General features: G+C 35.5%; 2 protein-coding genes across 2 annotated transcripts in view; one reads left to right on the forward strand and one right to left on the reverse strand.

The window, feature by feature from the left end:
• Positions 1–1,334, forward strand: part of LOC107751188 (ETS domain-containing protein Elk-4-like) — an 11,638-nt gene extending 10,304 nt beyond the window's left edge. The window contains exon 6 of the mRNA XM_016566838.1: positions 307–1,334. Within this exon, the coding sequence (XP_016422324.1) occupies positions 307–408 (102 nt within the window). The 3' untranslated portion in view covers positions 409–1,334. The remainder of the gene's footprint in view (positions 1–306) is intronic.
• Positions 1,335–7,634: 6,300 nt separating this feature from the next.
• LOC107751189 (major facilitator superfamily domain-containing protein 4A-like) overlaps positions 7,635–13,479 on the reverse strand; it is a 13,594-nt gene continuing 7,749 nt past the window's right edge. Inside the window, exons 4-10 of the mRNA XM_016566839.1 lie at positions 12,142–12,307; positions 11,860–11,975; positions 11,591–11,764; positions 9,900–10,047; positions 8,450–8,520; positions 8,211–8,331; positions 7,635–7,949 (exon numbers count right to left, since the gene is read on the reverse strand). Of these exons, the coding sequence (XP_016422325.1) occupies positions 7,834–7,949; positions 8,211–8,331; positions 8,450–8,520; positions 9,900–10,047; positions 11,591–11,764; positions 11,860–11,975; positions 12,142–12,307 (912 nt within the window). The 3' untranslated portion in view covers positions 7,635–7,833. The remainder of the gene's footprint in view (positions 7,950–8,210; positions 8,332–8,449; positions 8,521–9,899; positions 10,048–11,590; positions 11,765–11,859; positions 11,976–12,141; positions 12,308–13,479) is intronic.

Genomic DNA, 13,479 nt, shown 5'->3' on the forward strand with positions numbered 1-13,479 from the left:
TATATATATATATATATATATATAGCTTTAGCTTTTATTTTATTTCATTTAACTTAAACTTTATTTCAGTTAGTTGCTAAGGCACTAATTCTCATTTAATTTTCATTTAAGTTTTCCATCTAATATTTTTATTTGATTTTACCTTTTATTTCAATGAACAAAAACAATTTTAATAGTTTTACTATTAGTTATTAACAACACTGGTGTAAACACCTTTAGACACATTGAGATGTTCACATTAAAATAACAATATCCCAGAAAGGATGCTTTCAGTTTTTTTCATTCTGTTTCTTTTCATTTTATCAGTTTCCTTCTGTCCTGAGTTCCACGCAGTTCTCTGTTCCCGTGTATAATTTAGACGGCACCAACACGCCCGGCCCTCTCTCACCCGACCCACAGAAGACATAAGAGAGGGAGAAAGACCGGCACACTTCATCTTTGCCTCATGTTCTTGATTGATAAACGCAGATTAACCTCATTCTGTTCACCCGATCTGACATCCTTCAGGTAACGAAGATTTATGACCACCGTTTAAGCGTCAAGAGCATCCGTTTGCCTCTTGAACCTTTTTGATGTCACTGATACTTTTTCTTACGGATGTATATCAAGCCATCAGATAGTGTCTGCAGGACACTGTAAATCTTTTGTTTCTATTTTTTTTTAATGCACTGCTCTTCAGGGATTGGCTGTAGTGAGACTAAAGCAGATGGCTGTTGATCTGCACAGCTGCCAGTATGGGAGCTTATCGTAAAACAGCCATTGCTTGATCATTTGATTAGGATCCTGATTGAATTTCCTTGTGTTTTGTTGCTTGTGGAGCTTAAGACTTCGATCAGACGCAGAAGAGATTCTCACATGACGTCGGCACCATGTGTTTGTATAGCATTGGATAAAGAGGGATCGTTTTGTACATAATCCAACAAGTTCACCTCGTCTCAACTCATGTTTGCCTTTTGTTTGGGAAGTCCTCAAACAAACCTGCCTTGCCAAGCTAAACCGCCCCTTTGCCTTGTGATTTTGATAAAGGTGACATGTTTTATCTTGCACCTTTCTTCATGCTGCACTTACTGCTATGTATTTAAAGTGTTCTGTCTCAGTAACCCCACGAACAGCACTTGGATGAAAACAAGCTGCGCTTACTAGGGCTTTTGCGCCTTTTCATGTTTACTAGCCATGCAGATAAGAAGTAGTGAACTAGTTGGCTTATTTTACAAAACTAATGTCACCCAGCTACTCTGGGACGCAGTTTGTGTACATGCCAATTTTCATTCTATTATGTCTACATTAGGGCTGCACGATTAATCGAATGCGATTGTCATGCGCATTTTGATAGTAATGCCTTTCGATTTATCGTGCAGCCCTAGTCTACATCTACAATTCAGTGCATCACCTAGTAAAGCTAGCTGGTGCAACCCTCAAACACATTCCTGACAACATTTCATTGTTCAAGAGCCACATGAACACAATCACTTATTGTAATGATTGCAATCAGAGTCAGCAGAAGTCAAGTTTATTTTGTATAGTTCATCAAAAATGAAAATTCACGTCATTCCATACCTGCATGTCTTTCTATTTTTTCTGAGGAACGCAGTCATTTGGAGAGTGTCCATGCAATGGAAGTCAACAAAACAACACTGAACCCAACTGACCTTCACACTGAGATATCATCTTTTGTGTTGAACAGAAGAAAGAAAGTTATATTTCATTCATTTTTGGGTGAACTATCTCTTAATGAATATTGAGGCTAATAATCAAGAAGCCAGGAACTTTTCTGGTGCTTTGACCATGATGCTTATTTTTGAGAGGCTATTTAGTAGGCTAAATTGGCATCATCCTCTTTCCAATGCTTGATGGCGACTGTCTAATGAAGTGTGTTTCCACACACGCCCCAACGCCATTGAACCATTACCGTAACACCACCAGATATGCCACTGCAGCCATGCTTATCATGCAGATCTATTCATATAAACCATTTCCCCTCTCTGAAAGACTGGAAGCCATTAGGAATGATTTCAGTTGAGTGGGAAAACCCAAGGACTTGCTTTACTCCAATAGACTGCCGATTCACCATTAAGCTGATGGAGCTTACACAGCATAAAATGGAATGGAACGGCACCGGCTTAGTGCTTAAAGCCTCATCCCACCATTAGGATGGTTGGATTGGTGGAGATCGGTTGGATGAGTACCGTAACTGGATGACTGCCTGTAGAGCCCAGGCCAAATGCTCAAAACCATTCCTGCATTTGTCAGCTTTCCCGGTGTTGTGCAAGATTCAATCCCCCCGCAGAATACAATCTACCTTGGACAACAAGGCAAAGCTGTTTGTAATGCCCAGTCAGAAGTGTCTGTCCTTGTTGTAGCTGGGTTGGCTGGTTAGCATGGTCCAGTTAACCCCTGCTGGTAGATTATACCACATATTTTTTTGGGGGGGGTCAAATAAATGCAACATTGATAAGCATAAGAGACTTTCTTCAGAAATATTAAATAAAACTTACTGACCTCAAACTTTTGCATGGTAGTGTGTGTGATGTTATAATTTAAAAGATTAATTGATTTAGTTACCACAAATTGTAAAGTAGTGTCTCTGATCAGGCATTATATATAAAGAATACCCAGAACAAGTCCTGGAATTATTTTAGGGGCCAGTGGACTTTGTATTCTGAAAGAGAATTGAATATTGCACGACACCGGCAAAGATTGCTAAATGTCTGAACCAAATTCTGCAGCCACTCTATGATGTCAATGCAGTATCGTTGTATTGTTTTTGTGGCGCGTTTGACAGTTTTACATCTCCACTTATAAACCAATTTAAAAAATAAAAACCCTACCTCTAAGAGTCCTAAACTCAACAAGCCATGATTTATAACTGACATGCATTCGATGCAAAACTGGAACAAGGTTTAAATGCTGACATTCATGTTGCAGAAACTGAGCTCTGTAAGTCCCTCCCTATAGGACCACTTAAAGTGCAATGATAAAAATATAAAGGGATAAAAAAAATACATATGTATATAAAAACAGGAACTGTTCAGCATCTCAAATTCAGCTCTCAGGTATTGTATGATTACCCATAGTCCTTATCCTTTCACAAAGCTCTATGTTAATATCCAACAAACTGATCCGAGTGGAAGAAATGGTTCTTTCACACCCATACTAACATGGTGCCTTCTAGTCCTGTTGTCTGTTGCCAGTAAAATAAAAATAGGCAACAGTTTAGTTAATTGTTTCTATTCGGAAAGGCTATGTTTTGTCCTTTACTACCAAAAGAAGCTAAAACTTCAGCTGTTTAAAGGATTGTTCTGGGTTAAATATAGATTTTGACAGCATTTGTGAGCACAGAACATAATTTTGACTCAATATAAAGACATTTATTGCCCCAAAACATAAATTGTACATAAGTTTTTTTCTTTATTTTTATTTTTAACACAAATGACCCTAGATCAGGGTCTTAACATCTTAAATACAAGTTTGAGTTGTATTTAACCCAGAACATTCCTTCGGCATAATATCATAAACATAAATAATAAAAGCTAGAATCTAAATTCAGATCCAGTTAAAAATGGATCAAATGAAATGTTTACTCATACTTTCTAGTACTGTTGGGTTAATATTTTCAGTCTGCATAGGGACATTTTATTAATAGCTGCTCTTGTAGTGCAAGTGTGCAAACAGCTAACATTTAATTAGTAGATTTTTTTTTCATTCTCACTGTTGTTCCAAACCTGCATGACAAAAATGAGATTTTGCTGAATGTCTTTTCCATACATAAAAGACAATTCATTTATATGTAGAATTTGTGCTTTTTCTGAAGCCATACAGTTGTTTTGTGCGAGGAACAGACTGACATTTTTTAACCAAGATTTTAACTATGAACTGCTTTTCATATAACACTATAAATGAAATTTATGGTGCTTTTATGCTCTTTTTAGACCTATAAATCATCTACTTTCATTGTATGGAAAAGAGCAGCTCGGACATTGTGCAAAATATCTCCTTTTTTGTTCCATGGAAGAAAGAAATTCATATTGAAGGGGGGTTAAAATATTCCTTTAAGTACATAAGTTGAAATGTTTCATTGTACATACAGTAAGATGTGATGGGATGTCAGTAGCATTGTGCTGTTGTTTTGTAGTATTTTCACCTTGACCTGTTTTCTTGAGGTCCTATAGTGTGAAACGTCTTCATTTGCATTCCTGCAGAATTCAGACTGTGTTTGATTGCTCTTGCTTGTATCGTGAGCACTGCACATGCAATTGCTTTCTCATCGAGGGGATATTGAGTTGCTTAATGCCTTTTACCTTTTGAATAATGGATTTTGTGCAGTGTGCAATGTGACTTGTTTTTAACCCGTTTCCATTATTTTTGTTAAATGCTGTCTTACCCACTTAGTAGATTTTAGGATGGGGGGGCTCAGTTTGGCTGCATTTATTTTTATTTCATTAAATAGTCATTTGTTTTGTTTCTATGAAAATTCTAATTTCTCCCTGTAATGGATAAAATGGGTTTGTTATATATGTTTAGCTGTTAAGCAATGATGTTATGTTTCTTCTCTGTTTGTTTGAGTTTGGTTTTCCCCCAAACACATTTAACTATTGTAGCCATACTCAACATCTGTTGTATTTTAATGCGAGTCTTAAGCACTTAAATTGCCTCTCTTTTTTTTTCTCTCTCCTCATTTGTTCTCTTTACTGGCACTTTGTATTTTTTAGAATCTGTTGTAAAACTGTAAATGTCAGCTTACTAGTGACTCCACCACCCCAAGCACTCAAATTTTGGTTTTGGATCAACATTTGTAAACTATGCATTTAAACTTTTTGCTGCACAGAGATTTTGTAATGGATTTTAAGACTTTCTGGCATAAGTAAAATATATTTTAGAATTGCTTTATCGCCTACTATAAACATTTTCTCTTAACTGAGATTTTCCATTCTAAAAAGTTAGAAAGCCCTGTATTTTACAAAAATGGCACTTTTTACAAATAGGGTATAAATTGGTGTTTTTTTTTTTGTTTTTTTTTAAAGCAAGCAATTATGACAAATCTATGGAAGCCCATTTCCACCACTGAATAAAAAATATAAAATGTAATTGCGACTTTTTTCTCAGATTAAAACTTGCAAAAAAGGCAATTGCGAGTTAGTCAACTTACATCCCACAATTCTGACTACAACCTACAATTGCGAGATTATATCATGCGATTCTGAGAAAAAAAAAATCATAATTGTGAGTTTGTATCACGCAATTCTGAGAAAGAAGTCGGAATTGCGAGATGTAAACTCGCAATTACGAAAAAAGTCTGAATTGTGAGAAAGTCGCAATTACCTTTTTTTTTTTTTTTTTTTTTTTTTTCAGTGGCAGAAACAGGCTTCCATACAAATCAGTCTTTAGTGAGAACTATTAAAAATGTTAAAATATTTTCTAACATGAAAAGTAATTGATATTCAATTAATATATTTGAGATATATTAGATTATATATTTTATCCACATTCTATTTAGCTGTTCCGCTTTTGCCTGCAACCTGCTTATCCCATCATTTCCCCCCCAAAATAGCAAGTTACCCTAAAATGGTCACACCCAGAAATTGACATCATGTGAGCTCTTTCTATTAACTAACAGAACATACAATTATATAGTGTCATTCTATTTTGTAAATTTGCACACATTGTAGTGTTAACTGTATTCTTAACCATTCCAAAAATAGCACATTCTTCTATATATATATATATGAGAAATATGTTTACAACATTTGGAAAACTATCCCCTGCCGAGTAAAACATTAATTACTTGCAACCCTGTTACCCATTATGGTGTATTTTTTTTTATTTTATTGCAAGAAATCACACGAAAATAAAAATTACAAATCAGGCTTTTAACCCATATTCAGACCTTATAACAGATTAGATTTTTTTCTTCTTCAGGAACTCCATATACAATAAAAAATTAACATTTTATATATCATAATATCTTTATTAAAGTGCCCCTATTATGGATTTTTGAAAATTACCTTTCATGCAGTGTGTAACACAGCTCTAAGTGAATGAAAACATCCTGCCACGTTTTAAATCTGAAAGTGCGTCGTGTATAAAGTTGTCTCTCAAAAAAAAGCCGACTCTGAATCATTGAAACGAGTCGTTTTTAAAACGAATCCCAAGCCGTTTCATGTTGACGTCAACATGAAACATTAGCATATTGCCCGCCCACTTGTTGGTCTTTTTGTGTTGGTCTGAATAAAAATGCAAATTCATTCTTTGCCACTAGGTGCTGCTTTTGGAGCGGTAAAAATAGCGGTTTCCCCGGTAACGCTGTACACAAAACAGCACTGCACTCACAAACGCTGCTTTATCAGGTATTATGAAATAAAAATGAGACCAATCGGACCAATAACCGCAGATTAGTGTCACGCAAAGGAGGTAATCGTTGAACGAATCGTTTGGGAGTCGTTGAGCAAATAAGGTAAAAATAAATGCATATTATAAGACAATGAAAGTGTTTTTTGACCTTGCATGCATGTCAACCTGTTGTTGGGGACTCCAAAAACCAAATTATGAACCTTTCATAACCCATAATAAGGGCACTTTAATAGCTTTAGTATCTTAAATATGCTTCGGAAGTTAATAGATTGCTATTTTGTACCCTATTCTTGGAAAGTGCCAATATTAAACTTTTAAGACGCATAAGATTTTCTCATCCTCTAAATGTTGACATGTCATTACTGCACTGCATTTAGAACAATAATGTTTTTCATGAGTAAATTTTTTTTTTTTTGGTGGAAAAAGATAATCAAAAGTGTGATCAGTTCTACTGTTATGGTACTATATTGACACCAAATGTTTTAAATATTTTTGTGCAAATGTATTTTCAGATTGTCTCAAGCAGTTCAAATGTTTACAAATCTGTTCATTGGCATACCTGTTGTACTAATCTGTGGATGTTGGAAGGGAAGGAAGATTTCTACATAAAAAAAAAAGAAAAACAGTAACTCATTTGGCTTGTGTGTCTTCACTGACCTCATTTATGCAGCAATTGTGTTAACGTTAGCATGTCTGACACCTGCGTAAACCAGAAAAACAAACAGAATTTTACCCAGGCCAAGAGAAATACGCTGACACGGCAACCTCCAACAATCAGGATCGCCCACCTGAACAAAGAGGTCACTGGCTTTAGAGGAACCGTCAGACCTGAAGCCATACAGCACAATACAAGGAAACTTTTCCAGGAAAACGGTAGGATGTCCTTTTCTGACTTTAATCTCTTCACCACAAATGTGTTATGAGCACATCGGCTTTGGCAGAGAATGAATTGGCTACTGATTTGTGAATAAGACTGACAGCCAGTAGGGTTTGAATGAGGCTGCGAAGAACAAAAGCAACACAATGCATGAGCCCAGTCCAATTCAGATGCTAAAGATGCGTTCATAGAAAACATTGCAGGGCTTTTACACATTCAAAAAAATAATAAATACTTTTTTATGTTGTTATTTTGATTCAATAAAAACCACTGATATTCCAATGCTGATTGGTCAGCCTGTTTCTAAAAATAAACATCTTTTCTAAATAAAATAAAAAAACAACTTTTCTTTAAAACTGTTATTGTATTGCACATATCCATTGCAGCCATCGAAAATGGTTAAATTGTGACATTTGTGCACAAGATCATTTCATTCATCCCAAATATTTAAATACAAAAATAAACTTTTAACACTTCATGACATTTTTTTTTAGCTCTGTCGATGATTTGCATGATCATCCAAGGATATATTTGGTCCTTGATGTCCCTGAGTCAACGACACCATTGTCCCTTTGCTCCAGTCATATTTTCATCCATATTCTCCATTGTTATGGATTGATGGATGCTTTCTGCTCTGACGTGTCCCATGAGTTCAGCACGGCAGCAGAACAGGTCTTGATCCCGTTTTCTTCAAGTATTTCAGCAGGGGAGTCACCAGGTAAAGCTGTATAACAATCCTAGATGTTAGATGCATCTCACAAATGAATGGTAAGAAGTGTTATTTGATGAGCCAAACTATTAGTTTTAGCTAAAAGGACAAGACTAGTTTTATTCAGCTGGTAGATCTTGGCACTCACAATGCCGAGATCAGAGCTTTGATTCCCAATGAGCACACAAATGTATACTCTGAGCTCAATGTAAGTTGTTCTGAATAAAAGCATCCACCGATTACGGGCAACAATGTAAATTGAGAGAGTCGACGCACCTTCCATGAGGTTTTTGTGACTTTGCTGGACGAAGAACAGCAAAACGAAGAAGGCGAATCCCAGGCAGCCGAAGATCATTCCACACAACAGGAAACTGAAGCTACCTTGATTGTGCATCACCTGAGGGAGGAAAGAGACTCAAATCAGCAGTTACAAAAACAGTTTTAGCGCAACTGGTAGATCATAACCGCACTAGCAACGCAAAATCATGGGTTCAATCCTCAAGAGCAAGACTTACCAAACCCACGAGCACCTGGAGTAGCATCTCGCCCATCCCTGCACTGGTCACCATGACTGTGGTGGCACAACCTGAAGAGGAAACAACACAATCAACTCAGTTTTTTTTTACTATAAAATGCTATAAAAAAAAGGAAATGGTTTCTTAAAATTATGTTGCAGAAGCATTCAAATGAATTCAAATTCACAGTTAAAATCTCACGACAACTGAATAAAACTTAAGCTTAAATAATGCAAAGTTAGGGCTGCACGGTTTGGGAAAAAAGTCCAATTGCTATTTTTCTGATTATAACAACCTTCTAATTATAACAACCTAATTAAAATTGAATACTGATATTGCATTATTTCACTGTAAAAAAAAAATCTAAATAGTATAATTGTTTTTTGCAGTGCAACTTTAAAATTTCAAGACTAATATTTATGCCTGTCCTAATTTCTTAATTTTCAAACATTAAACCACTGTGCTTTTATTATGGTGGAAAAAATGCAGAGAGACCTTATACACCAGACAATGAGCTGCTCAGGGTTATTATAGTTAACTAAAAATAAATAAATAAAATATTAAAAAACTTCAACTTCTTTTATTTCAAAGTTCTCATTTTCATTTAGTTAAAATAAAAAGTAATAAAACCTATAGACATAATAAAAAAAGATATAATAAAAATGACAAAGACAACAAAATTACTAAAACTTGAACTAAAATTAAAATGAAAACAAAATATAAAAAAACAATTAAAATATTAATTAAAACTATAATATCTCAAATGATACTAAAATGACACTAAGCTGCTTGTGTGTTAAAGAACAAAGTGCATATATTTATTTAATTCACAACCTTTGCAATTTCACTTTGCATAATTGCATTTTTATTTTTTCTCTGAGGTTCATTTAACACTGTCGATGTCTCTATCAAAAAAGCTGATTGGCACTTTTAGGCAGGACTTCCCTTGCAACAGCGATGGGATTTCTCCCATTAATTTTTCTTCAACTGGTCTAGGATTCATATGCATTTCAATATCCAGTACAGTTAAATTAAATATCAGTTAAATTCCGGTCTAGACCTGTAGGGATCCTAATGATAGGGATATTTTTATAGATAATTAAATTTTTTAATCACTCTACCCTAACCAACCCCCATATCTGCGGCATACAGAGGGCGCTCAGTAATTAGCCATTGATTTGGAAAGAATTCCTCCCAAAGGGTTTGACCGCTGCGTTTAAAAAGGGCCGTCTCCGCCGTAAGACACAAAGACCTGTCAGGCCAAACCTTCCAAAAGTCAAAGGCCAACAGCGTAAAGAATTAAACAGGGCTGGTCCTCGGCTCAGCAGTAAACCTTGAATAAATACTGAACTGTGAAACCACCAGCGGCTACTGTCAAATCAATGAAAGCCGTAGACAAAAAGGTGATTTAATGATGCCGGAGACAGCGGCGGTCCATCTGTCGCAATACCTTGGTACTCCAGGATGTCTTCAGTGAATGCTAGCGTGCAGGGGAAGATACTGCTTATAAATAAGCCGAGACAGCAGGTGCCGATGAAGAGGAACACACTACTGTTGGAGAAGATTAGCAGCAGAAGTAGTGTGACTATCACACCCACCTACAAGAGAACAGAAAAGAGAGGATTTGCATTTGGATACGCACCATCAACGAAGCCTTTGTTACTTGAGGTGAACACCCCTGCTTTATCTGCACAACGAACGGAAATTAAGAGGCCTGATGTCATTAATGTTTGGTGCAAATAAAAGCGTGAAATGAGAAAGGAGCCTTAGTCACACCAGATAAACAAAAGTCCCGACTGGCGAATGGCCAGCGCAGAGCGGGATGCAGAACAAGGATGTTTGTTCCTGTCCAAAGTTTTCCTTGCTGCATTGTGGGTGACGCACCTTTTTTTGGTGCAAACCACATTTATAGTCCACCTGACTCGAGAGAGAGTTTGTAATGGACTGACAAATTATGCTTTGCTAAGCTCCGCCCCCCCCCAAAAAAAAAGTTTTTGAAAACGATACTGTTATTGTATTGGTTTAAACTACAAAAACGTGAATTTGTGAAAACGGTGATGTCATGCGCAAACGTATTACGTGTTCAGTTTATAGTGCACAAGAACTTGAATGCATATCTATGCAGACACGTAGTGTTTCTTTCCATAGTGATGTCGCCAACTACTGGCCTGGCACGTATATTACAGCACGTTTAGCCGTTTTCTCGGATCCGTTTTGACAACGTTTGACATCCGTTTTTAGTATATTGTTGTTCTGTAAATGTACCCTAAATCAAACAAGTTTTACAGATCATCCCATAAGAATGAAATGGAGATTGCCATGACATTTCTTTTTTACCATGGTACTGTGTATTGATGAGCAAAATTGAAAATAAAATAAATATTATATAAAATAATGAATCAACAAATTAATAAAAATAAATATATACTTAAATACTATAAATACATAAATAACATTCTTTATATTACATTAAAATTATTATTTTTTTATTTATTATGAAAATTAATTTCTGTTAATTTTCACAATTTCAAACAAATTTTATTGATGTATGTATATATGTATGTGGGTTTTGGGCCTCCATAACTGTGAATTCTTTAGTTACTAAAACCTTTACCTTTAGTTTTATATATTTTTTTGTAGAAATCATGATATACTACCATCCCTAAGTTTGGAATTATTCTGGAATTAAGTTTGGAATTATTCTGATTAATGAAATTAATACTTCCATTCAGCAAGGATGCATTAAAATGATCAAAAAGACAGTAAAGACATTTATAATTCTGAAAATCCTGCAAAACGTATCATGGATTCCACAAAAAGTATTAAGCAGAAAATAAGCATTATTAATAACAGCACAAATAATAACTAATAATAGCTGAGCAGCAAATCAGCATATTAGAATGATTTCTGAAGGATCATGTGACACTGAAGACTGGAGTAATGATGCTGAAGATTCAGCTTTGCATCTCCAAAATTGTACTAATATTTCACAGTATTATTGTTTTTACTGTATTTTTGAGAAAACAAAATGATATTTGCATACACTTCTGAATCAGTAACAACATTTCTCTCTCTCTTTTTTTTTTTTTTTTTAAATAATTTCCATAAAATTGGCTTTAAAACCAAATCAAAGAATCGCACCTGACTAACGCTGAGCAATCGGACAGGTTTAAATCTGTAGGACAGAGGTATGGCTGACAGTCGGCCTGCAGTGATCGCCGCCCAGAAGACGCACGTCAAGTATCCGGCAGTCTTGTGAGGTAGATTCATAGGGGGCGCCACTGCGTAGGTGTACACAAAGCCTGTGTATGAGCCCTGAGGTGCGTGAGATTAAATAATACATGAGTTCAAGTAATTAAGCAAATACTCTTACAGAGCTGAAACGTCTGTGAAGTGCTAATCCTGCTTACCACTATACCGTCAGAAAAGAAGAGCACCAGACCCCCGAGGATATAGATCCCAAAGAAAGACAGCAGAAAGCTGTGCGCGTTGCCAAGGAGACAGCAGCCGAACAAGCCTACATGGCCTGCGGAGACAGAAGAGCAAGAAGATTACAGAAACATCCTTTCTGGCTTTTATGCACATCTAACGGCATGCTATTTCTGACATGTGCTTCAACTGTGTTTGTGGTCTGATCCCACATGCTAATTATTTCATCAGTGTCAGTGTTGCAGAAGTGCTTAGGATCTTACTTCTGGAAGTCTCTTTCTGATGTCCAGCGTCTTCTGTCAGACCTGTGGTTCCCCAGGTTTTCATCGCTAGCACGTCTCCATCTAGTAAACGTCGACTGGGGTCTGAGCCGCACACGAACAGTCGCTCCCGATACATGAGGATTAGTATCGCGATGGGTACAGGAAGCTACAGAGAAGACAAGAGTTATGCATGTATAAAGACAGGTTGATTCGTAAAGAAATGATTCTTTTGAACAGATTTTCTGAAATGATTCAGTTGAACCAGTTTGAAAAGCATTCTTAAAACTAATGTAAAGAAGACTTGATGGAAACTATATAACCTTAGACAGCAGTATTAAGTAGTGTAAATGTATTTGACTACACACAAAAAAATGCTAAATTAAACTTCCGATTCATCTCCGTCAGATCAGAATCAGTAGGTGCGTTTCCATTACCCTTCAAATTGCGCAAATTGAAATTGCGAATTGAAAATCATTTATAAAATATCGCCAAAGTTTTGCGCAAATCTGTAATGGAAACGCGCCTAGTGATGAATCAGTTCTGAACAACAGTTCAGGAATTGTTTCAACAGTTCAGGAATTGTTTGCATCAACACTCAGATGCAAACATTTCCGTCTGGTATTTAATAAAAATTAATACAACATTTTAATAAAAATGAATAAAAAACAAATATTATGAATGTTTATTCAGTACTAGAATTTTGCAGCATTTCAGCTCTTACATGAAACATTATTATAATATATAAAACATTATTATAATTATTATAATATATATAAACACTACCAATCAAAGGTTTGGGGTCTGTAAGATTTTTTTAGTTTTTGAAAAAAAGTCTCTTAAGGTCACCAAGGCTGCATTTATTTGATCAAAAATACAGTAATATTGTAAAATATTATTACTATTTAAAATAACCCTTTTCCATTTGAATATATTTTAAAATGTAATTTATTCCTGTGATGCAAAACTGAATTTTCAGTAAAATTACTCTTAGTCTTCAGTGTCACATGATCCTTCAGAAGTCATTCTAATATACTGATTTGCTGCTCAAAAAACATTTCTTATTACTATCAATGTTGAAAACAGTTGTGCTACTTAAAAGTTTTGTGTGAATCGTGATACTTTTTCAGGTTTCTTTGAATAGAAAGTCCACAAGATCAGCATTTATTTGAAATAGTATTTTTTTGTAACAACGTAAAAGTCTTTACTGTCACTTTTGATCAATTTAATGCAACCTTGCTGAACAGAAGTATTACCGTAATTTATTTTTATTGACCCCAAATTTTTGTAGTATATATATATATATATACAGTGCTGTGAAAAGGTTTTTGCCCCCTTCCT

The sequence above is a fragment of the Sinocyclocheilus rhinocerous genome, unplaced genomic scaffold (genome assembly GCF_001515625.1).
Source record: "Sinocyclocheilus rhinocerous isolate Xijiao unplaced genomic scaffold, SAMN03320098_v1.1 scaffold362, whole genome shotgun sequence".
Classification (NCBI taxonomy): domain Eukaryota; kingdom Metazoa; phylum Chordata; class Actinopteri; order Cypriniformes; family Cyprinidae; genus Sinocyclocheilus; species Sinocyclocheilus rhinocerous.